This window comes from Balearica regulorum, chromosome 7 (genome assembly GCF_011004875.1).
Source record: "Balearica regulorum gibbericeps isolate bBalReg1 chromosome 7, bBalReg1.pri, whole genome shotgun sequence".
NCBI lineage: Eukaryota > Metazoa > Chordata > Aves > Gruiformes > Gruidae > Balearica > Balearica regulorum.
In genome coordinates this window covers 40,348,902-40,375,524 of record NC_046190.1, presented here as the reverse complement: position 1 = coordinate 40,375,524, position 26,623 = coordinate 40,348,902, and the positions used below count along the sequence as shown (strand labels likewise).

The window sequence follows — 26,623 nt, the reverse complement described above, 5'->3', positions numbered from 1 at the left end:
GCACAAGGAGCCCCGCTGGAGCCACCGCCAGCCTTAAGCTCCCACCCCAAAATGGGTTTGTTTTTTTTCCCCAATATTAGCCCCATTGCTGGCCCTTTACTCATCCAGGGCCTCCTCAAGCTCCTGAATGATGCTGGGGTTTGATCCACCACGTATCTCGGTTTTTTCCAGTCTTGAGACATATGCTTCTATGTTTATTTACCCATTTGTTTTGATCTTTTTTTGGTCAAAGAGACATTTTCCCACATATTCAAGTCTGCCTCCACTCCAGCACGCCAAAGTCTCCACGATCATCCGCTTAACGACACATTTTCTTAGCCTTAAATCGCAAGTAGAGCATTAATAGCTTCCTCATGTATCTGCCCGAAGCTTATTTGTGAAGCCTCGCTCCATCCCCATTACACACTATTAAGACCTACACACATGAACCCTTGCCATGCTTTGTTTAAAACTCTTTTTTTTCCCAAGGAAAAAAAAAAAAAAGTTGTCACAGCCAAAAATAGAACATTTTTCCGCTCTGAAGAACAAGCAGCATTCCTGGGAATTCAGACAAATAGCGTTGGTCAGAAGACGTCTAGCAGACACCAGCACAGTCTGCGGCATCCCAAAGCTGCTCCGAAGTCCTCTGATGCAGGAAGGCATCCAGTATCCCTCTTCCACCCACTACGCAGAACACAATCAGAAGTGATGAGCCCGTTTCTGCATCTTGCTCCATGAGAAAGTGTTGCTGCTCTCCAGAGGGACTTTTTAAATATTTTTTTTTTTTAAAGAGGAAATGTCTCCTGAATAAAATCTGATGCCGTGTAGAGCACAAGTCTTATCCTGCCATCACTATGCACAATAATCAACACTGACATTTTTAGCAAGGGTCTACATTTTTTATTTCCTATTAGAAAATATGCATCATTTCACATGACTGTATGTATAAAAATTGTATATAATAGTGACTCTATATATAATAGAGAATAAAATCATCTATCATTGTGAAACCATGTTCAATTGAAGAAAAGTTTGTACAGAGGAGAAAATTCAGGGAAATTTTCAGGGAGCCTAACACCTGATTTGATCATGGGAGGCCTCTGAAAATACTCTGTTCTAATTAGTCACAAATCGCCAAATTTTAAATTCACCGGGAGATAGTTTCAGTTTAATTGAATCTGTTTAGCAACGTGGGGCTTGGTTACATCAAGGCAAACAGGGAGCTCCGCTTCCAAAAACATCCAGAGTGTTTTGGGAGCCTTCAGGCTCTTTTCTGAGCACCAAAGGAAGGGCGAATCCCGTTTCATCCACCTTGAGCTATGCTTAAATCCACGATCACCTTGAAGCAGGCTTGGATGCTCGGAAATTTTACTGGTGGCTTCATTAATCAAATACAGGTCCGAAAGCCTGAGTCAGCAGCCTGTAGCACGCTGACGACTAAATGATTTGCTCAGGTCTTTCGACAGCGCATCAGGAACAAATAGCACAAACAACATGTCCTCGAGAAAGCAGAAGCTTTTGTGACAGCTGGGTGGGTAAACGAGCACAACGCTCTAACCTAGGCCAGGCAGGGCGTCTTTGACAGGTCCCTGATGCCCAGCTTTGATCGCCGTCACGTCCCCGGAGAGCGAGCAGGTACGGCACAAACCGGCGGTCTTTAAGCGTGAGACCACCATGTCGGTCAAGCAGACGTGCACGGATGAGCCCCCGTGATTTCAAGCAGCACCAGCTCCTTTCTGTTCAATTCCTGGATAATGTCCTACCCCATCAGCTTCCAGCTCTTTGGCCACGGAGACGTTGCTCTGCCTGCACACCCTGGTCCCTCCTCATGTGAGCAGAATTTGGAATAAAAACAGTATTAGTAGCCCTCTGCACAGCATCTTTCGGAGGTGAAATACCCTCTCAATCCATTTACAGGGGGAAAAATAAAATTCCCATTCTATGAAATAGACTGGTGGGCAGATTTTACAGCACAGCCTAGAAGCTCATTGCTATTAAGTTGACCAGGTGAGAAAGCTTTCCATCCCATGATATTTTTTTGTTGGGAAAAAAAAAAAATCACTGACTTAGCAACAATTTTTCATGGGAAAACATCCATTTGCTGCGCAAGCAGCGGGGCCTGTGACAGCATGTCATGGGTACAGGAGGGCAGGAGTAGAGGAAGAGCTCTGCAGCACCCAGGAGTGCAACGCAAGACCAAGAGTTGCACCAGCATCCACATGCCATCGCACACAGGATGTTCCATCTGTAGCATCCATGAGAGGATGCCAAAACCTGTAAACATCTCACGTTTTCTTTGATTATCCCAACGCAGAAAAAGGCTGGGAATTTTTAAACATCTAATTTTTCATGGGAGCGGAAAACCGTCAGCACCTCAGCCCTGTGAGCAACTCTGACAGCCTGGAGGAAGATACCACCTAGATAACGTGGTGGTAACCATCTCCTGCTCTTTTGACCCACACCCAACCCCTGACGGAGCTGCAAGAAAGGTATTTCCATCTGTGGGGCATACAAGGGTTAGGTTATTCCACATTTTATTCAAAAAGCCAAGAGATCCCTGTGCAACAGCGGGCAAAGCCCAAATACGCACAAGTCCAGTGTGAAGCTGATGTGCTTTAGACTTAGCCATTCCCTGTACTTCCAGTGAGTGTCAGGGATGTGCTGGGAAAAGACACTCGCCTGTCAGATAAAAAAAAAAAAAAAATCAGTTCAGGTCCCTTATTTAGGATCTAACTCAATAATTACGCAATGCCAGGAATCCAGATAAATCAGAAAAGAAGAAGGTGCAAGGAGGAAGAGGAGAAAGTTGAGAGGAACCCCTCCTTGGGAGCATGCACCCGAGATCGGCACCTTGTAGGAGCAGGACTTGGAAGTGGTTTCGTTATTTGGCCTCTGCTGCCGCACCAAGGAGGACAAAACCTGCGCTGAACACCCACGTCCATGGAGGAGAGGGCCAGGCTGTTGGCATTTACTATGGATTTACAATTCACTATGGGTCAGCACACAGTTTACACTGGTTGAGGTCCACAGGTGCTGGATACAGCCTCAAGCTTTGGTAGAGGCTCCCACCATGAAAGCCCTTAGATGAAAGCCAGATGTGTGCCACTTCCAGGCCGAAATAGTCCAACATCAGCATATTTTGCATTGGGGAAATAAAATAAAAAAAAAAAAATCTTTAAAAAGATGCTATAGCTCAACCTGAGGATACGGCTCCAACTGAGGGAGCCTGAGGAGGTCAGATCACAGGATTACAGTTGTTTTTTCCAACACTAGAGAGATAAGCATCAACATAAGGAAACCAAGAGCAGCAGCTAGTGCGTACATCTCACAAAGCGGCTTTACTTTTATTTATTTCTGCAGTGAAGGAGGGAGAAAGGCTAAAGGAAAGCAGACTTTCTGAGATCACAGCTGTTCTGCAGCAGCTCTGCAAGCCGCACCGAGCACGGTGGGTCCGACGCACGGCACAGCAGAAATCAGAGCAGGGACCACATCAGCTCGCGGTGAAAGACCACAGATAAGATAAAAAGTCAACTTTCGGCAGCAAATGGAACAAAAACCTGAGCTGCAGCCCTGGTGAGACTAAAGCACCCAGAGGCTGTAGCCAGGTGATGCTCATGCACACCACGCCTGCGAGAGCGACGGGCACCTGTACGGACACAGAGCAGCTCAGTGGCTGTAAAATCCCGGAGGCCTGACATCGGAGAGCAGAGCACAGCCAGCACCCTCCTTCAAGGATGCACTGGGAGGACACCCCCGCAGGGGACATCGACCCTTTCACAGCTGCCTGCCCTGTGCCGAAGCAGCACGCTGGTAGGAGGGCAGCGTGGCCCCACGGTCCCCAGCAAGCAAAGGTTTACCCGGGGAATAAAAGCCTGGGTCATCTCACAAATGCAGCAAAGAGGGAGAAAACAGGTGAGGACCGACTCTCACGTGAGAGAAAGAAAAACGTTATCAGGCTGCTAAGCCAGCGCATAAATTCACGATGCTTATTCAAGAGCAACCGTCTCCCAGTTAAATTACTTAATGGGCTTCAATTAAAAAAAAAGGAAACGTGCTCGAGATAGAAACTGCTGACTTTGATCTTACGATTTCAAATTCAACACGCAGACCAGACAGAAAAAGCATTTTATCAATAATACCACACGGCCCGCGTTGATAGGCAGCCAGGGCACGCGCAACAGCCCACGGACCTATGGCAACCGCACACGCAGGGCTTCTGCCACGTAAACTCCCCAGGGAAAACCATCCACGCCCGTCTCCCCACCAAACCGTCACTGCTCCACCGCTAACGATGTGTCGTCCGTCCCCCCCCCAAGTCACAAAGAGGATGACGCAAAACTGCACGATCTCTTGGGAAATGCAAACTCTGCACGGGTCCGGTAGTCACAGCTGCACGTTGAGTGACAAAGTGGAAATACAATCGCTGCGCAAATCGCTCCTAAAAAGATGCTTTTGCCATGGCGTAAAACTTTGGAGATGTCTGTCTTCTGGAAGTATTGTGTGAAGTTCAGAGTAGAAGTCTTCATCCTGGAGAAGGGGTGTCTTTGCCAGAGATCTACAAAATGGCAAGTGGCACAGAAAGGAGGAGGAGGAGGAGGAGCAGGGACCGGCCTTCCACTGTCTCTTCCACCACATGGACTAAGTTATGGAGATGTTTCCTCACTTCTCCCCAAAGGTCACAGGACCCGTGAAACCCCTCGCGTGAAGATGCAGTGGGTGCAAAGAGTTTACACATCAGTTTGAGGGGAAACTGGACCCGTGCTTTGAAGATGAATGTACCAAAGGTTGCTAAATAGACAAACCACTTCAGGCTCAGGAAGTCCCTGGCTACAAACTGGTTTTGGTTAAAGGCCAGTCTCGTACATGCATACCCTGCTCTTACTCATACCTCAACAGTCACCTCCAGCCACAGAGGCAGGACAGCCATTTCAACAAGCCAGAAACCCTAAACGGCTGTATGGTTACACAGATGTACGTTCACAACTGTTACTCTTATATTGTAAGGTTTTACAGCAAGATGCTGAGCTAAAAAAAAAAACAAAACAAACCCCAAAACCAACCACCCAAAGTAAGGAGTTGGCAATGAGCTATTCATTTCTTGTGTTTCAGGTTTTCCTTCAGACATTCAGGTATGTGGATGTTCAGCATCCTCTATCTCCCTTCCACCTCGTTCTCCCTCCAGTTAAGCCGAGCTTGCTTTGTCTGAAGGACTTCAGCTTTTCCAAAAAGTCAGAAGGCATTAATCAAACGTGCTGTTGTGCAACTATTTCTATCATTGGGTTGCATCTGGTCTCTAAGGTCTCTTAATTCTTCATTAAGAAAGTGCTCCATGTGGAAAGAGGTGAGAGAGGAACCGGACAGCACTTCACAAGCTTTGCTGTACAGGAACACGCATGATTTCAAATAAATCACTCCAGCCCAACAAACAGATGTGCAAACGAGCCAGGCACCAATGGCTTTGACAAAAGGGAGCAACAAGTAGCAGTGGGCCCGCTTCTGCCATGAGTCATCTTAGCAGCAGCGTTACGGAGAGAAATCACCCAAACCTGCAGGTATCAAGTGAGAACAGAGCGTCAAACCGAGAGCACTTAGAGAAATAGCCGACCCGTTGACTACCATTCTGGGTCTGAAACCGTGCGAGACCAAACCAGATCCTATGCAACTGCTGCAGGAAGTGGGCTGATTTACAAAAATTTCAGCTATAGAGACCAGATGAATTGGGCACAGCGTTTCATCCAAAAAAAAGTTCATGAACTTTGTTAGAAAAACACACTCTTCAAGAGGTAGACAAGTATTGAAGCGAGAACACCAGGTTGCAGCCACTAATATGCCAAAACCACATCTTGAAAATCTTAACAATAACAGCTAATTTATTTTTGGAAAATACTTATTGGCCAGCTCATGCCGCGGCATCTAGATGAAGGTGCAGTTACTGGTACAGTCCCCAAGTGCTCTCAGAAGACTGTCTTATGCCCAATAGACCCCAAACTAATTTCCTTTCCCAGCTGTGTTGCTTTACCTGGCTCCTCTTTGGCCAATGACAGTGGCTCCAGGGCACATCCACCTCCTTGCACTGCATCTTCCCACCTCCTTGGCAAGACCCAGCTGTGAGCACCAAATGAAATAACCACAGCAGGGACCACGTATGCACAAGACTGCATCCACTCATCCATCTCCTGGTGTTGTGAAACATGTCAAGTCCTTAACAAGCGAGTCCCACCTCTCCAGAGGAGCCTGAAGGCATGCTCCTGCACTGCTCTGAACCAAAGTAATCAAAATTTCCTACTCCAAAGGTTTGGGTTTTTTGCTATGAGGACAGGGAAGAAGAGGGACGAGGGCAAGTGGGGAGGGAAAATATCTGCAAAGTACACAAGCTGAGCAAGCAACACCAGCTGAGCTCATGGTCACAGGTTGGCACCTTCACCAAAGACACAAATGCACAGGTCCTGACTTCTCGCTGCGCTGCAATCTTGCTGTCATCCACAGGAACAGAGAGGAGCCGGGCAAATTAACTGCAGAGAAGTTGATCTTGTTGACAGCGGCTGGTATCCCCCGTTTCAGTCCCTTGAAGCAAAGCAGTGCGGATCTGCTTCTCCCTGCTTGGTTAACGTAGCAACCGTGCGCTATGGGGCAACATGAACGTCAGGCTGGCATAAAGTAGTTTGTACTTCCACCACCAGCATCAAATCGTCTTTCAGATATTGGTCAAGAGATGCTCTGCCAAAGCTAAAATTTTTATCAAACAGGTAGGGTTTTATCCTATCTGAACAGAAAAGTTTGGTAGATTTTATCTTATTCCCCTACAATAAGATCTCCAGATCTTACTCTCCTGGAATGTAAGATTGCCAGATGGAGCTGCAGGGATGAAGGCGGCAAAGCTTGTTCCTTGCAGCATTTTCCTTCTTTGCTTCAAACTTCAAGGGAGGCAAGGGCATCCCCCTGGACTGCTGCAGCACTGACCCAGTCAGAAAAGGACAGGTGGACTTCATCCTTGGGTGCCAACTCTTCACCTGCTTCAAGGAAGGATGAGTCGAGAAGTTGGAAACCAGGAAACAGCCTCTGATGGGCAGAGAGACCTTGGATGGACTCAAAGTGTGACTATTCACCAAACTTAGTAAGAAAATAGAGGTCAGAGGAATGGTTCACAGCACCTTATCTCCCAGTCCCAAGGCTTGGTGCCTCCAGCACAAGCAGCAGAAGGGAAGGAGAATCAGCAACATTGGAATGACAAAACCAGTACAGGGTGTGCCATGCTCAGGAGGAAGCCTTCATCAGGAGACTACAGAGCCACCTCAGGGGCCCAAGACCTGCACTACTCTGGATGCACACCAACTGCTAAGCAAGATGAGCAGATACCTGCCAAGGAACACGTTTGCACAAGGTAAATCAGCACCAGGGATGCTCAGGTTTGACCTGGCAGCACCAGCCACTGGGTATCTTTTCAGTGCACTCAAGCAAGAAGAGGCAGAGCTTAAGCTCTCATTAAAGGCTTGGGAAAAGGCTCCTCTACACCCCAGAGCGATGGCCAACGGGGCACGAAGAGATGTCAGAGTGCAAGGAGGAAACTCTCACAAGGAGTACACGGTTCAAAAGGAGGCCTTTGAAGAAGACATCAGAAGCCAAATGATGAGAGAAAGCTAGCATCATGTCAAGAAATAATCAAGCAGCAAAATACTTTCCACTCAAGGAAAGCTACCTGTATGGATGGCACCAGGCATCATCCCTCTATGCTCAACAGGAAGAGGTGAGGACATCATCCTGGAGACACAGTGCAAGAAGCTGCTTTCCAGGTTCATAAAGCAGGGCACAAACACATGAGCTGTGAGCTTGGGTTCTTGTACAAAGCTTTTCCTTAATTTCTACACAAAAGAGCTAAGCTGGGAACCAAGAGGATGGACAAAACCCTCTGGGGTTAAAATAATTCCAACCCAGCAAAAGCACCTCCTTCCTCTTCTGCTTTTCACTCCCACTCTGTATTTCTCAGTCCAGTGGTTCCCATCTGCATCCAGCCCCTTCCTCTTCCAAAGGGGCTGCAGTTTATCCGGGATGCCATCGGGTCCCCAGCCCTCTCCAACATCTCAGCTGCAAGTTGGTTTGCCCCAGTAGCCCACCTCTAAGTCAGATGTGAGCAACACTGAACCTTCAGACAGTCAAAATCACGGACCAGAGCCGCTTCGCTGAGTATCTGGATTTTGAGAAGCCTTGTGGAAAAAGCCACATCCTTCCCCAAGTGCTAATATTGAGAGAAGGGAAATAACATCCACTCACAAGCGAAAAGGAGTTATCAGTCTACTTTCACTGCTGCCTGATCTCTACAGGAGCTCTTCACCATCCTCCCACGCAAATGCCATTTTCCTAAGCTGGCTGCAGTCTATAGCTGTCAGCCATCCTGTTTCCATAGTTTCAAACACCTTTAAAGCAAACGATCCCCAAACCGACTTCTCATCTCCCGCCTAATCTCAGCCCTCCAGATGCCTCTCAGACACTTCTCGCCAGCTGTTTCATACCATCTTTGCACAACCTCGGCAAGTCTGTCTAAACGCACGCCATCACGCCTTTTCTCACAAGTTCCATGCCTCCACCCACGAGGTTTCTCTCTCCCATTACCAAATCCGGGTTACATCAAAGACTTTGCCTTCTTATCCTTGAAACTCATTAATTTCCATTTAAAATGTTCATTCATGCACGTATTTCCATTACAGAATCCTTCCCATTTTCTTCTGCCATTCTCCTCCTACAGCAAAACCGTTATGGAGGACGGAGCACCCCTGATATCTGTCCAGCCCGCTTCAATTTCTTAGTCCAACATTTCCCACCTGCTTTCAAGCCCCTTCATCTTCAAAACCCCCCCATAATCCCAATGCTACCGCTAGTTTGTCAAAGGCCAAAAAAAAAAAAGTAGGGCCTTAAGCAGCTGGAATTATACAAAGGGTATTTTGAAGTACAAACTTCAGCCTCTAAAATATCATCTTTTATCAACTTAAAGCTCTTATGCCAAGAGGCTCCGCAGCAGGAGAAGGATGCCCCACGAAGGCAAAGTGCCACCTATTTTCACCACCTGGACTTATCTATGGGACACAAGGCAAGTTATCAAGCACAAGAGTCCTCAAAAAAATAAACCCCAATAAAACCCTCTTCTACTTTGCCGGAGTCAGTACCACCCATACGGAAAAACATTTGCAGCTGGAAAACACAGCCCAGCAGTTAATTAACAAATCATTTTTTTTTTGCGCAGGTTGCTCACCACAAGTCAAGTACGCGTGCTCATCATTCCCGTTAGGCTGAATAAACGCGAACGCGGGTTCGTACAGCGTGTCAGCTCCCCGAAGCAAAGGCATCTGCTGAACTTGCACAACCCTGACGTTTTTCCAGAGCTATTCTTTTAAGAAAAGCAACCTGAAAGCGTTTCTCCTTGCTATGCCTTCAGACTAAAGCTTTGTATTAAAAAAAAAAAAATTAAATAAGAAACAGGTAGAAAAGAATTACCTGTCCTATATTGCAATAAAGATTACCAGCGGCTCAAGAGTTCGAAGGCACAGAAGAAAAGCAGAATATGAGAAGCGGCACACAGAAAAATAATGAAACGCCATAAAAAAGCCCAACTAGAAAAAGTCTCAAAGCGCAGGGAGCAAGAGATACCAAAAAGGCAAAAAACTGAGTATGAGTTTTTATTCTAGTGGACACATCAGTTCGAAATAAATGGATTTTCTCATCTGCCTAGCACGAGATGCTTTCAATTGTATGGAAAAAGGACCAGAACTAGCCAGAAGGATAGACGTGGATAGAGGGGGGAATGAGAAGATATCAAAGCATAAGGTTGAGAAGAAACCAAAGCAGCAGCAGTAGCAAGCAATTCATACTGTATTTTTTGAGATCTCTTAAAAAAAAAAAAAAAAAAAAAAAGAATCATCGAGCCAGGGCGTTATCAATAGTCTCAGCCTGTAGGGCTGGTTTGTTGGGTTTTTTGGGCTTTGTTTCTTGGTGCAGCCCTCACGGGGGTCCGCGCCAAAGCTCAGCAGGGCGCCCATGCCGCAGCCGGTGGCAGGACAGAGCACACGGGAGCGTTCCCCGTACAGGCACCCAGCTCCGCCCCACCACCTTAGTCACCGGAGCACTCACGTGCATAGCCAAAAATGGGAAAAAAATGAACTTTTTTTTTTTATAGAAGCAGCTTTTAGCCGCTAAGGACTGGAGCACGGGGCTTTTAGTCAACAGGACAAGAGTACAAGTCAGAGACAATACTCTGTCCAGTGCGACGCACTTTTCACCTGTCTTCAGATTAGAATCCCTTTGTGTATATAGATCTACGTATTTATAGAAGCTACTCAACACAGTGAACGCTGTCCAGACTGCTTTCCTTAAAGCTTCCCATCCTTCCATTCTACACCATCCTACTCTACTTTCACTTTCTGGATGAAAAACAAGCTTATCCGAAAAAAGGACCGTCTATGAACAGATTGGGTAGTACCGCCTGCCGTTTCATTAAAATGACGTAAAGTCCTTAACTGCATCATTCACCTGAACGGGCCGCACAGAGCTGGCAAACACTCCGCCCCAAAAAGCACCAAAACTACTTTCCCCTTCGGGCCACAGCACCAAACCTCTCGATAAGCACATTTTTTGGAGATGCTCAGCCAGATGCGATACGGGGCCGACATCAACACCAGCGGGAAGGCAGGAGGAATAACAAGAGTTACCTAAAGCACCCCAATTCGGCGTCCCCGGGACTCGGGGGGTGCAGGACAGCACCCGGGCTCCTCTCCATCCCTAGAAATGCAGAGCCTTCCCACCGAGCTACCAGTCTCTCTTTCCTAGAGGCTTGAACGGTAACCCTAACACAAAAGGAGAACACCACGGGGTTTGTTGGTTGTGGGGGTTTTTTTTGTTGTTTGTTGGTTTGTGGGTTTTTTTGGTTTTTTGTTTTTTTTTTTAAGTAAAGCACTGGTTTAAACTCTAGTTTGAAAAATAGATGAGCAATAAGAATGAAAAGAAGAAACCCCAAATAATGTTCTCAACACACGTGCCAAGCCTGCTTTTCCCACTGGGAAAAACATGGATCATTGCCAATTCAAAGCTACTTTAGGAAAAGACTTCTCAGGTTTGCCTCGCAGTCTCATTTTGCTGAGGATGCACCAATCGACATTAGAAATAAGGTAATGCACATTTTTGGAAAGAGTTCCCTTACTTGGAGACTAAAAATAGTTCAGTTGCCCAGGAGAGCAGTCCTGCGTCTCACTGACAGCATCACGGTAAAGGGTTTGGTCTCCCCGCACACTATCTGCACTTCCAATGCCTACACTTGTTTAAAGCTTCTGAACAGAAAAGGGTTTTAAGCTGCAGTTCCCTTAAAATCCCTTGACGCACAAGGAGCATCCTTCGCTCAAGTGATTTCATGGCTTACAAGCAAAATATTTTAGCTGACCGTTTCCATACTCAAAATACTTCAATAAAACACCCACACAGTGACAAGAATGAGACTTTAATCAGTTTTAAGTGGAGTTTTAACACTAAGAGATAAAGGGTTGTTAAACACAATAACAAACGGACATCTGATTTGTATGAGGCATTATCCTGTACATGTCATACTTGGTTTTTGTGTATTCTCAGTGCATAGCATTACACACAGAGCCACTGTTGCACAGCACAATAGTATTTGAAGAGGCTGAATCAGAGTAAGGCTGCTTAACAGACTGATTTTTTTTTTTTCTTTTAGTATCTATATATATATATGCTATATGAAAACAGACTGAAAATTTGAACCGGCAGAGAAAGGCAGCTCTGCCAAACACTGCAGTTGGAGACCCTTTTAGTGCACAGTTCCACCCCATCCATCTGCATGCATGACACTTTCTAACAGTATTTAAAAGGTAAATGAGGCACTTCGTGGCAACCACAGGCATCGTTAACATATTGCACACATTCGCTATGACTAAACATGGAACTTGCACACTAGCATCCTATTTTTTAATTATTTTTTTTTTTTTTAAGAAAGCTGAAACATTTGATGCTGCATGTAAACTCCACTTCAGTTTACAATGTGTGCCACAGGAACGAATCCGGATGCTGTTTATACAGCTGCCCTTTAATAGCTGTGGCAAATATTTTGAGTGGGGCTATCAATGACTTCAGGGCCTAACAGTAAGCTCTTACCGAAGTGATGCCTTCAAGTAGTTTCAGACATGTAAGCTGTTGCGCATCCAAAAAGGTTTAAGCATACAGTCCAGAAACTCAAGGAGAGATTACCTACAGAATGCAGTTCAAGCTAATTATGAATACTGTCATAAATAAAGTTTTAATAAGGACTCAAAAACCTTTCAGTCATAGTAATTCTTGTCAACTTCTATAGGGGTGGTAACTGAAATAAAGTATAGGAGAGTATGTATAATATATATTTATATATATAATATATATATATAATGCCATTTTTCCATTTCCAATGACTACACCATAAAATGTAAGCAAGGCTTCTCAAAGACATCGAAACATTCAAAAAATCAAAACCCTCATTCCAACCTTCACATTCCAAAGAAAAAAAAAAACCAACAGTGCAAAAGCCCATCGCGTCATGATTTCCAATCCGGCCCTCAGCGTTACGTACCGGAACCGCACCAATCCAATTTTTATTCTCCAAAGTGGGACACGCAGCAGTGTCAATATCCGAGTACTTTTAAAGCATGAACATTTTTGTTTATTAGCCAACACAACTTTCAACTGTTAAAAAACAGACAAGGTGAAACATGATACGAAGGGTAAGAATTAAAAGTCGCATCCCAAGGTAACCACCTCCTGCTCGTCAATAACAGTGGGAATAATGAGCACTGGAACCAGCAATCTTGATCCATTAAGCTATTAAAATCTAATTAAACCTCTAAGTCAGAAAATATTTATCAGCTTTGTTAGAAGTTAGAATCATGAATGTGATGAGCAAAATTGACCAACAGATACCGGGGGGGGGGGGGAGGTAGGAAGGAAAAAAAAAAATAAAAAAGAAAAAGCACTTTATACCTTCGTTTACCAATAGCAATTACTGGAAGTCCTGCCTTGTCTCATTCAAATTCTTACCATTAATGCTGTTGTACAGGGCCCTTACAGATTCCACACACAGTTGTTATCTAGGCGAGAACACAGCTAATGAACATCAATGTCAGCACCAATAAGTTAATTAAAAGGGGGGGGTTTACATCCTAAAAAAGTGTCAATTTGGGGACAGCTATTCACGGCATACTTTAGAGAGAACAATTTTGCCAGCTACTTCACGTTTGCATGCAATAGTAGTTGTACTCTTAAGTCATCTGCAGTCTGGGCATGCCAATTATATACCAAAAGTGAATCTCAAGCCCTATGCCTGGCTATATCCCTACGAACAAGTAATACAACACCGCCAGTTCAGAAAACCGATTTGTTGGGTGGTTTGGTTTTTCGTTTTCTTAATAGCAAACAATATATTTGGGACAAGCTCTGCTTTTAAAAGTACACATCTTCATAAACACACAGTGTTGAGAATTTACTGCAACACTGGTTTCCTCTATAGCGTGTGTAATGTCTGTTTTTAAAACATTGTAGGTACTGAGTATTCAAGTAAAACTCCCTAACAGTTAATGACATTTTTTTTAAAAAGTGTGCAAAACTGCAAAACTCATTGTAATAGAATGTGTACGGTCAAAGGGGTGGAACAGCTGACAGAGGTTTGATTGAATAAATGCATCATAGATCTTCAAAACAAACACTAACCTGGAGAATCTCCAATTGAAATTTCCTGTGCACCATTACAAAGTATTTTTATATTAATGAGAAAAAAGCTCGCAAGGCAGCACATGAAGTATTCACAGCAGGAATATGATTGAAAAACTAATAATATAAATGTAAGATGTTGACTGATGTATGCACTAATAGCATCTGACTTTTAGCACTGGCCTTGATTACACAGGAGATGGAGCAGCCATTACAATTCAGAAAAAAAAAACAATTAATAAATCATTGTCAAATTTTGTAACCATTTGTTTCAAGCCCATATTTTAGTTGGTAGCCTCCACATTTGTATGGTTAAGTCATTGTTGCTGTGTTTCCTTTCTGTGACCCCAATAATTTTTCTCCCTTCATTTGCGGGTCTTTAGGATGTTGTGAAGGTTCATTCCTGTACCCCTATACAGAATCACTCCCTCTAGCTGCCTTTTCTAGCACCATTACACTTAAAAAAATAAAATGCACAAACAACAAGCAGTGACAGCGGCGACTCTTCAATTGTCCAGGATGAATTACGGTAGCATGCTAAAGAAAGGTGCATGTAAATAGCCGGATATGGTACACAGGCCAAGCTCCAGCGGACTATATTCCTTTCTGAGCATTACTTTCCATCCCCCATCCAAAATACATGCATTAGAATGTAGTAAAAACCTTCCAGAAACATCTCTTAGCCAACTGCAGACTTTTCTGTTGCCACACAAGTGCAAAAAAAGGGGCAGGATGTGAACCTGTATATTTTCGAAACTTCATTTGGTGACAGAACACAAAAGGAAAAATTCCTACGTATACACATTAGGTCTGTCTCCACTTTTATAAAACTGGAATAAAATGGGAAAGTGCCATGTTTATAGTTCCTAATTGAAGTTTTAATGTCCTTTTGACACAAAAAGGTATATACATATCATAGCTACGTAACCTTTTTTTTTTCCAACTGGACAAGTGTCAAACCCTGTGGATTTATAGGGCAAAACAAGATTGGTCAAGAAAAGAATTGTTCCTATAATTGGTAATCTGACACTATGTCCTTTTGCCATTTAAAAAGGTCCTTTTTTCAGTTTATTCAAGTTTGTCACTCTTCATGGTTGGTTTTTTTTGTGGGTTTTTTTTATCTCCGATAAAAAAAATATTCAGACTTTTGTAATCTGCGTATGCTGATCTTCATCAAAAGGTTCATTCTCTGGATCAGAGTCAGTGGTGTCAGAGTATCTATAATGATCAGGTTCATTGTCACTAACATCTGGTGTTACAGAAGTTGAACTGCTAGCCTCTGGATTTGATGGCTCTTCTACTGTTTTTGTGAAAAATAGCTTCACCTGGGAAAGGAAAAAACAACATTTAAAAAGGGAACCTGTACTTTAAACTGAGCACAAGCAACAATGCAATTTTTAACAGCCTGGGTCCTCTCGCTACCCTGAATCACATGAGTGCTCCCCTCTCTACTCTGGAAAGAGGGAAATAAAGAGCTCTTCTGAGGTTAGCCAGCCTCTCGCTACCACCCCTGACAAAATAAAGAACAGGCAAAGCAGCAGGTTTTTCAAGCCCAGCCGAAGGAGGTCTGCATGTCTGCACCAACCACTGGTACCCTGAGTTACCGCGGCAGGATGTACCACTGCAGCAGGCCGTGCCACACTGAGCTTTTCAGCCATCCTACGAAAAGGAATCGTATTAGGAGTGCACAGGAATGAACAAAACGCTAACTGGTGGGGACGTGTGCGTTAACAGTCTAATCCAAGCAACATTCCAACAAGCAACTCTGACCGTTACCTTCAGACGAGCACTGCTGGGGTCTAACTGGTATTTTCTGAGCAACTTAGAACACACTACAATTCTTAAAAATGCCTTTTCCATTTTTAAAACCAGGGCTGGCAATGGCTCCTATTCCTCAAAGCTCAATTCCCTGGTTAAGGTATTCCCGTGAAGCAGGCACCTCAGGAATCAGCGTGTAAAGCTCAGAGCTCACGGCAATGCAGCTGGTACAGGAAAGATGCTACCTGGGTCTCCTACTGCTCGTCTCTGATGGCTTTGATAAATACCCGAAACAACCCAAAGCCTTTACTCCCAGCCTCTCAACATCTATTGATTTCCCAAAACGCAGATAAACTTACAAAGCTAGAAGCTTTGCCAAGTGGTGGCAGAACTAATACACGAATCCAATTTCTACACAGACAGCAGTTTCAAATGGCTCCTCCATAAGGCAAGACAGACAAATCAGATAACGTCATGCAGCTTTTCAGCTTTGTTGATACACACAGTGTATACTGACCTTGAAGTTTGGAGAGAAATATCTGTTGGCTTTGTCTTTATTTGCTTTGTCTAGATCGTTTTTTGTTAATGTAAGGATTAAATATTCCTTATCATTATCTGAGCGCTCTGTACTGAAAATACCATCAAGTTCCTGATCTGCAACTAGACTTCCATTTTCTACTTTGTCTGAATTTTCATCCAGTCCTATGAAGAATGTATTTACCCAAAAGTGAAACATTTTGTCCTGAGGGAGGAAGAACACAAAGAACAAACTTGCTTTAGTATTCACTACTGGCACATTATAATTAGACTAATATCATCATCTGGTCAAAAACAAGTCAGTAATATCAGACAAAACTTGTTTGGACAACAAAACATCATTCCTTCCATTGCATGCAAAGATATTTTCTCCAGTTCTCCTAGACAATATGCAAAACTCTGCATTGATCAAAATCAATTTTAACCAACTAAGCTTTCAGAAGTCACTCCTTATCGAAAGTTGGTTTTAAAACAATCTATCATACCTACAAAAAAGCAGATGACAAATGAAACAAATGTTAAACTTGTAATCATGAGGCATAAAGAGACTTTTTTTGCTCATACCTTGCCAACCAGTAGCCAAACCCAACAGAACCTGTGCAAACCAGCTTAGGTGAGTAATATTTATCAATGGAGAACATCCTCCCCCGTAGCTTCCTGCATAACAGAACGCTTTATTTTTATACAGAAATAGCTGTAATTGAGCAAAACTACCCTACAAATACAGGACTCCTATCAGAGTGGATTCATTACTGCTTTACACAGATGGTTTCTACCAGCCAGATGTTTGCTGACCGGTACTAAGAGAAAGTCAGACTTGAAGTGTCTGCTGTCCCTCTACTCAACAGGAAGTTTTAAATGAGAAGATAAGGCATTCACAGTTTAAGTATATTCAACTTCGGCAGAACATGACAGATGACCAGCAATAGCTGGAAAGGTACAAGTGAGATTATCCACTGCAACAGGAATACCTGTACAAAGAGGCAAAATGTAAGTGTATCAGTGATTTTAAAAATTCACTGGAGAGCTAGCTGATATCAGCCAGTATACTTCATGCTTATCATTACGACTAGCAGGGTCATTGTGAGTGTCTGTCTCCATATGTGCTACTGAACAAGGAGTGATGCTTTGCTCTTGGCTAGACAATCTCTGAAGATGATATGCCCAGGAACTTCCCCTTTAAGCTCTCTGCTAAAGAGCTCCGCAGGATGCACTGAACACTCTTGTTTTAGTTCACCACCACTTGCCTTACTTTTTTCAGTCAAGAGCTGATGCTTCCAACATCAGCTACCATTAGCAGCTTGGTCCTGACTAGCACATTACGCACTTCTCCGTCTGAAACTGATACACGTTCACTTCCTCTTAACAAACGAAACCTTCTATTTTACTCTGATTTGAGTTTTCAAGCAAAAAAATCCAAAATGCAAATGGCCAGTCTTCCCACAATAGTCAGTATTTCTGCATTTCTGTTAAAGCTGCAGCGGTGACAAACCTAGCATATACCAGAATATAACATTCCTTGATATTGCACAGGACCAGAACACAAACCAACTCCTTCTGAGCTAATTTATGTGTTTTGGTTTACCAGAGACATCTAGTTCCAATTTCTTCTTGGAAAATCCAGGTCCTGCCCCATCTTCCTAGCTATTCACCTCTGCTGGAATCAGGGGTGGAACACAAGTGGTTCTAGGGTGCATTGTGTGAGCACGCCTCCCTGCTGAAGGCAACCTAGCACTGGCAAAACATCACAACATTTTTCCTGGGCCAACGAGAAGGGGGCAGGGAAGAGCTGGATTACTGCTTAACTTACATTCTTCTTCCTCACAAATTAATAAAAACATGTAAGCACACAAATACTGGGAATTAAGAAGTGCCTGATGAAACAACTTCTACCTGCCTTCTCTACCAAAGGTCAGTAGATTCATTTTCAGTAGTTTACACAAAGCATACAAAACCACTTCCAGCTTGCATGCATTTTCTGCACGCACCTGTAAGAGACCCCTAACCTTTAAGGAAGTGCAACGGCAAAGACAAAAATTAAGTAAATCAGTCAGAAACACTTCTGGTAGTTAAGAAGTTATCCACTTCAATGCATGCCTCTCCAGTACCTTTGGGAATCAAGTTAATCTACCAAATTAACACACTGTAATTACAGTTGTCTTGGGAGACTAACAGATGTTTGCCACTGCCACCAAGTCCCTTCAAGCCATCAAATCTATGAAGAAGCCTTGTTGGAGCCCATCCATGCAAGGCAGCAGACAGTAGGTTCTTGCCAGGCCCAAACCACCCATACACTTAGCACCCTCTTCTTTGCTACCACTACCTCAGAAACAGTCTTAAAAACATCCACTCCAGGATCTGGAAGTAGAGAATGAACATCCTGGACGAGAGGGTTTATCCTTCTGTAACACTCCAACGAGTCATCAGCCTGCCTGCTGATGTGTCCTGAAGAAAGTGGCAGTAGGCAAAATCCCCATGAAGATGTCTTCAGGGTAACCTGGTTCAGGCTCCTCCTACGCCCAGATGAGTCCCTCAGAAGATACGTAATCCTCCAAGGAGATGAGATGGCTACTCCTGCTCAAACCAAAAGACCAGTTCAGCTCAAAACAGAAACAACCAATAGTATCAGCTTTCCAGCTACAGAACAGGAGGGATCTGGAGTCCAGGTGCCATCTGCAATAAACAGTGGGAAAAGGTAAGCTGAGCTGATGTTTCCAGCTGTAAGCAGGTGGATATATCACCTGCAGTCTCACCACTGGTGAAGAGACCATCCTTCCAGTGAGGATTTAGAGACAAAAATGTGGTTTCCACACCATGGCCACAGTTAAGGCAGATCCCACCTCTCAGAGCTGGGGTAATAGTACTACGTTTCTTCCTTCTTCAGGACCACAATGCAGAAGCAGCAATGCACTATGGTGCTGCTCCTTGGTGCCACCCATGACACCCCCAAAGACGTCAGCAGAGGAGAGGAAAAAGCTGATGAACACACTGCAGCAGAGGATTGGAAAATGGCTTATACCAACAGTGCCGAAGCAGCTTTGGAGGCAAGCAGTGCCAAAGCAAACAAGGCCACTGGATGTAAACCAATGCCAGCAGAAGCAGACGGCATGGTCTGGTCACGCCTCACCTTAAACTTCATCAGGTGGAGCAGAATCAGGAAGGATTTACCTGGCACTTGAGGGCCTGCCTGAACAAGCAACTGCAGGGATACTGCAGCTTTACTGATAAAGTCTGGAGAAGACAAGACAGATGACAAACTTCTCACTAGACATCTTTTTAATCTGTTTTCCTTGGGATAAATTTGCAGAGGTCTTCAGGGACTCAAATTAAACAATACAACTTGGCTGAGCTGGTCATTTATCCTTTTATCTCCCTCCAACTTTTTAAAGTTATTTTCCTTCCTTTCCCACTACACTAACTTAATTAGCTTAATAAACTACGTTCATGGATAGTGGAACATGGCACAGCCACTCAAATTGAGGGAAGACTTGGTCATGTTTTTTTGGAATTAGCTCTTCAGGCTGATAACTATGTCACTGCTTTCACTGAAAAACAAAACTCATTATTCAAAGTGAGGATTCAGCCAGCTTCAGCTAGAGTCAGGCTCCAAGATATTTCATGGGAGACAATGAAGGAAGTTGAAGTATTATGGGCCAAAGATAGGAATTTTAAAATTCAAGGCATGAACTGAACTTAGGCTTTTTATAGCAAATCAGAATACCAGATCAAGTGCTCACAGGAACACAAGTTAATGAATAGGCTTCTGAAAAAGAGTATTAGCTAGAGGGTTTTTTTTAACATGTGTTTTGCTTCACTTCCAGTTACATCACATGCATCTGCCTTAAAAAAAGTAAAAGTCGCAGATGTATTTCTTCCCATAACCAAATCTGTATCAAAATCTACAGTGCAGTATCCGACACTTGAGACAGAAGCTGATTTAATCACACTATTTTGACATAAAATACTTAGCCCTCTTTGTGCAGTTTTTCAGCTCTCAGAGTGACAGAAAAATAAACCTCACTCTAGAGCCAACACTTGCCTCTAACTGCAGACCGAGATCCAAATCCAAGATCGTTTAAGCCATCAGCTAGGAGTTCCCATATCCTCCTTAGAGTTTATTTTTGCAGCATGATCTACAGGCACTTATAATCACTTTACAGCACCAGCTAAGGGTTTTAGAGAGCTATCCAGCAATCAGAAGACGGAGATCACGTTTCAACCTGTTCCATGCTGGCCTCAGAGCCTTTCCGTAGCCATGGCTGATGGGACTTCTTGTACCATTTTCAGATCAGCAGTTAAAGGTCTTCTGATATTTTCAGAGATCATTCTTCAGTGTTTGCTGAACAGCAATCAACCAAAGTCGTCTTGAACTGTGTAGCAGAACTTCTCATCTATACAGACTCAAGAGATGAAATGGCATACCCAACAGCTCAAACAATGCTGTCAGCTCTGCCTACACCAGTCTGGGTAGAAAACAGTGGTGGCTCTTACAAAAAAAAAAAACAAAAAAAAAAAAAACCAAAACACACACACAAAAAACCCCCACCAAACCACCCCAAACAAAAAAAACTCACAAACACAACACCCCCCCCCAAACAAACAAACAAAAACCACACACAAAACAAAACAAACAAAAAAAACCCAACAAAACCCAACCCACACCAACATTTCTTTCTCATCTCTACTGGGAGGACTCCTGAAAAAGGTCTCCTTTACCCGCAGGCTCTGCAGGCAGGAAGATGACGAGATCTTCTGTGTTATTTTTAAACAGACTATCATTGAACCAAGTGATATAAGGATAGTCTGAAATACTTCAAGATTATCATGTCAACATCAATAACTGGAAGAAAAAGGCTTCACACAGATACATGGGAGCAAACCTAGAGAGACCACAGCAACAGTCTGAGATGGAAGAATAGCCACATCGGAGAAACAAAAAACCATGCTCAAAGAAACCCCCAAATTACTAACTTCTATCCATCAGAAATTCATACATAATAACTGTACTCGAGCCCCAAGCCATTTTGTTCTCACGAGCATGCATTTCATTCATGAAAGGAAGTAGCGACATCATACTGAAGAAATGGTCCAAGAACAAACTTTATTAGACAAGAAAAGACCAAAAGTTGCGGACATACCAACTGATGCCAGGTGGCACAGATCATGGAAGAGCCGAAACAGTAACTTTTTCAAAGCAGTCACCCTCTTACCAACAACTCACGAGCACAAATAATCCTTTGGCCGAGGTCAGCTCTCACTAGCTACTGAATTTGCTTAAATTAAGTTTTGCTATTAAAAAACCAGGACACTTGACTGCTTTAAATTTCACATTGACATTGCAATGCTAGGTGCTTAAAGTTACTTGTTCGTTCAAGCTTGTTTTGTTTCACACACAGTAATTTTGTCCAAGAGCTTGATCAAAGTTGAGGATGACCCTCTGTACTAGAGGGCTCTGCAGATAACGCTACCGTTCTTCAGAGGATTAAGAAATTTGAAAGCAAGTACAGATGAGTGAATTTGGAGTGCTTCAGCTGATATCAGTGGTATCAAACACCAAATCAGACACAGCAGGACAACACAGAAGTTTCCTTTATCTCCAGAGATGAGACATAGCCATTCTCCAGCCTGAGGCCCAGAATGGATTGAGAATTACACTATTAATTAATGCTACTAGGTTTTTTATTAGGTTTCTAATGGCAAGTTAAAATGCAGACTGGTAGATCTGCGATGCTTTTAAGTGTGTGCAAGAAACCTTGTTTAGCAGCTACCTACAAATCTGCTAACAGAACACCTTGGAAGAGCAAGAACCAGCGATGGGCAACAGACCTGTAATTCCAGCTTTCATAAACATGCATGAATAAACCAGAGTATCTGAAAGCTATGATCCTGTTACTCCTAATTATGCTGCTCCTCATTAATTAGGTGATCACTGCACAGAGGCGATGATCTCCAAATTGCGACAAGTCTCCACAGTGAAAGGCCCTCTCTTTTGGGGTTTTGAGTAAAAACTACAGAGAGTCAGTTTATCTAGAAAAGGAACAGGCACAGATGTGAAACACTTGTACAAAAAAAATGTGTTCAACTTTGTGCCAAGGTAGGTTTTCGGCCACAAATATTCACCTTTGCCCTATTCCCATCTTAGTCACTTTACGTAACAAGTTGTCAAATGGTCCACATGGAAGGATCTCCTCTAGTGCCAAAGCACACGTCAGAGATGGAATATTTCACTAACTCTCAATCCGAAGACCTCAGCAGTGGTTTCATAAAAAAGACTAACGTGCTTATATCTGAGAGGATCAACAGACCCAGTCCCAGATGCCCTCAATTCATGTCTGCATTTACAGTAGAGCTAACAGAGGTGGTCTTACCAGAACCGTGTAACACCACATACCTACTGTCTTTTGTCCTCCTTTCTTATACAAGGTTGAGGGCAATTAGACACTAGATTCAATAGGTCTTTGAGGCAGATTATCAAGGTGGTTTCTTTACAAAAGACTTCCGTCTACCGAAGGAACGGTTTCTATCTCTCAGAAAAGCTTGCAGATGTGGGAAGAAGAGCTTTCACCATCTCAGCATTTCTTGGCCCTAGCAGTCCAAAAACACTGAGAAAAAGGAGCACCTCTGCACTATCTGTAATCCACAGACCCTGAATGGTTAGGGTACTTGATAAGAATAGAAAAAAAGGAAAAAAAACACCAATCACCTACTCAGAAACTACAAAGAGATTCTTGAGAAATGAAACCATGGCTGATATGACACTCAAATGAAACTACAGTGTAGTAACACATTTGCTGCGCTTCTGCAGACAATTCTGCACACTCTTGAAGACCCAGTTTATACTACAGAACGTGTAGGTGATAACGAGGAGCTCTAGTTTATGCTGTCACTGGATCTCAGTTCTCTCTATAGAGGTAAAACAAATACAGGAGTTCGTTCCTGGTGTTACAGAGCCAAGATCTGAGCTCGGGTTGGGGAAGCACAGCACAATGCTTCCCACAAGGTCCATTCGCCATCCATGTGTAACTGAAGATGGTAAAGAAACCACAAATTCACAGTTAAGATAGGACAGAGACCGGATAAAACAGGACCTTGTCTCAGATGTTTGGGTTTTGTTTCATCTCCTCCCTGCATCCCTCACATCTAGCCCACAGTACTTATCTGGGTGCTCCTTTAAAAGTCAGTTCTTCAAAACTGGCTCCCGTGCACTGCAGTTTTAAACGTCAATATTTTTGATGTTGACTTAAAGCAGAATTTCTGCTTTTAAAATGCCTTGTTTTACAGTTCTCTGTATTGCATATAGTCACATTGGCTAACGAAAACATTTCATTAAACAGGCAGAAGAAGAAAATATTCCCATTAAGAAACTGTTTAAAAACTTTTGCAGACATGAGCGCGTAGCAAACAGAACACAACAGTTCCAGCTAGTGAAATTGCACCATTAAACTAGTTAACAACACCTTGCAACTCAGTGTGCACGTGTATTTACACACACGTCTAGTAGGTACAACCTGCGTGCACAGTTATAAGACTCTCATCTCATCGCTTAGGTTTGTCTTCCAATCCACTCTAGTATTTTCTTATTTTTAAACTTTGCCTGTACACTGGATTCACTCAATGAATGCTCTTAAGTTTTATAAAATCCATTAAATAGTGACCAACTATTCAGAAAGAATTTTGAGTAGTAAATACAAAGGTAGCCTTTAATCAACACGGTCTCATCCTCACCTTTCACTTTGGTAGATGCGAACGAGCTCCACAAGCACCAGAATTAATGAAACCCAGTGATGAGGCATTCGTCTTTAAGAACTCGCTGACTTTGGTGTCAAAATAAGTTCTAGATTAATTTTTTCCACAATTGAGACACTGATAAAATTCTCAGTTCTGAGTGAATTCTCTAAACATCTAATGTCAAGGCATTGCAGCTGGGAACAGAGAGATGGCTGAATAGATTGCAGAGATACTTTTACAGAGTGCGTAGGAACTCAATTATCTCGGAAATTCAACCAAATTTGACAGATGGGTAGAAATCAGCCAACAGCACACAGACATGATCTTCTGTGCCTGCTCAAACCTTAGGAAAATTTAGTGAAGAAAACAGCTGGAGTTAACTTGCTCAGTATGCAAGTCTATTTTTAGAATGTTTCTTCCTCAATTAGATTACTCACTACTACCCAAACGACTGCAATACGTATCAGTATAATTTTTATCCAACCTTTGTACTTCATCTCACCTACTCTCAAAATATCCAGCTTTCATTTTGTGTTAGATTCTCTCCTTGAGAAAACTAGACATCAACAAATGTGATTACACATCACTGAAGAATAACCAACAGCCCAGTCCTACATCAGGATTGGCTCAACAACATTTTCCAAAAAAGCAAGAAAACCAACCTTTTTCAACATCTTGTTCTGTTTGTGGAAAAATTCCACTTTGATATCACCGCATACCGGCAAAGGTTGAGGGAATTCAAAGTACATATACTTGTCTTCACGTCTTGAGGGTCCTGAAGGGGAGGTGAATATCTTTACCTTTAGCTGGTACACCACAAACTGAGGATCTGCATGGCAAAACAGAGCATCACTTGGTAAGAAATGCCTTAAAGTACCAAAAAGCACAATATTAGTATCAGAATCACAATCATGAGCTATGATATTCTGAAAGTTAAATAAATGTCTATTAAGAGTTAAGCACCACAGGGCATCAAACTTTGCTAGACGTTACTGGAAACAGCCTAACATTTCTGTCCTTTGTAGCAATACTCTCAGCAACCATAGAGTTCCCAGAAAGTTGCTGGGTTTTTTTTAATATAGTAAGAAAGGACTATATGAAGTGACAACTTCTTGACTTTTCCTTGGATATTGCCTCTCATCTCTACATTATATGGACATAACTGAGGGGTTTTATTCTCTATCGTCTCTTCTTCACATTGCAGAGTGGGCAGTCATGTCAGCACAAACTGATGTCTACTCTTACAGAAACAGAACTGTTATACAAACAAAAACAAGGACAAAATTTAACATTAATACAGAAACCAACCGGCATTGACACACTATTAAGACACAGACCATAAGTCACTGCCACTAAAAAAGTGCCAGCCATGGCACAACATTCCGAATTAAATCTGCAGGGGTTACAGCTGAAGTTAGGAGGAGGTTTTGGTGCAGCTTAAGCAGACTTTCTTTGGAAATTGCCAGACACCAGCATAGGGGCCAGAAATACCAAATGAAACTTATTCTAAGAAGCCTTTCTGCATTTGCTCCTGCCTTCGCTCTTAGTATGAGATGCAGACCGCTCCCTAGACCACGCACACTGAACCATACCCTGCCGTAGAGCGTGTAGCCACCCAGAAACCACCCCTGCAGAGCTGTGGAAGTCCCTCCGAGCATACCCACACTATCTTGCTGACCGGCCTAGCTATAAAACTGCTACTTATCTCCCTCAAATCCTCAGAGCCGTAAAACCCTGTCATCCCTTCGTTTTGCCCAAGAGGCACAACTCTGCTCAGTCAGTGATTTTAAAACAGAAGGAAGATAAGAAGGATGTCAGATTTAAAAAGTTATCATGTGTTGGTAAAATTACTGCCATTGCAGTAGATAACACAACTAAAGAAATAACACAGACCATTGGTTTCACATTCTGAAAAATAACTGAAAACTCCACGAAAACATAAAATATTGCAGTACACAAAGATCCTGAAGTTGATAGTTACTCTTCTTATTATGTACTTCGCAAATCTTCTGTTTATCCCAACATCCTACTATGAAAATAGCATGCTAACACCCTGGTACGGACAAACAAGTGCTCACACGAACAATTCATACTTGTAGCTTGATTTCGCAAGTATAGCACAGTTTATCCAAAACATTAAATAAGTGGTAATTGCAGAAATCTGTAACCTCCACACCTCTACCCTAGAGGCAGAGGTTTTTTGGCAGAAGCTCCTCCCTTCCTCCTCCTCCTGTAAATACAGCTAGCCTGACAAGTTGCTTGATTGTTTCTCATGCGCGTTACATGTTCAGGTACTGTCTTACAACAATATTAATACTGCAATTTTAATCAAAGCCACAGGAGGCACTGAAATTAATTACACGTTGCAGTAATCACCATAGCAAAACCATTAGAAAGACTTTTTCCACTAACAAAAAATGAACACGCAACACTAGGCAGTTACTGCCCTGCAACGCAGCTCACAAAGGGACAGAAGTGAATTCGTATTTATACTTCAAAGTTTAAGGAATCTGCAGTTCCTTACTAACACTGTCAGCAAATCAGATTAATCGTTTACAGGTGTATTAATACTTCATAACCCTCTATACAAAGAAAAGTTTGTTCCACACTGGATAATTACCCAGCAGAACCGATTTTTATTTTTTTTAAACATCATAGGAAGAACGACGTTGCTGCATTTGAAGACAACACACCATTAAGCAAATGTTTTTCAGCAATTCGTGTTTCCCGAGAGTTGCTATATTTAAAAAAAAAAAAAAAGCCTTTTATAAAAAAGTAAGGAGCAAATATCCAAATATATATATATATATATATGGCATCATTTATCTTCAAACCATTAAATGCATCCCAATTTAAAATGGTAGTGAAACAACCGTATGAGTCCTTCATG

General features: G+C 42.9%; 1 protein-coding gene across 1 annotated transcript in view; it reads right to left on the bottom strand.

Annotated features, from left to right (window-relative positions):
- Window positions 1-11,442: 11,442 nt before the first annotated feature.
- Window positions 11,443-26,623, bottom strand: part of PTEN (phosphatase and tensin homolog) — a 53,551-nt gene continuing 38,370 nt past the window's right edge. The window contains exons 8-10 of the mRNA XM_075757922.1: window positions 24,396-24,562; window positions 15,986-16,210; window positions 11,443-15,035 (exon numbers count right to left, since the gene is read on the bottom strand). Coding sequence (XP_075614037.1) covers window positions 14,850-15,035; window positions 15,986-16,210; window positions 24,396-24,562 — 578 coding nt within the window. The 3' untranslated portion in view covers window positions 11,443-14,849. The remainder of the gene's footprint in view (window positions 15,036-15,985; window positions 16,211-24,395; window positions 24,563-26,623) is intronic.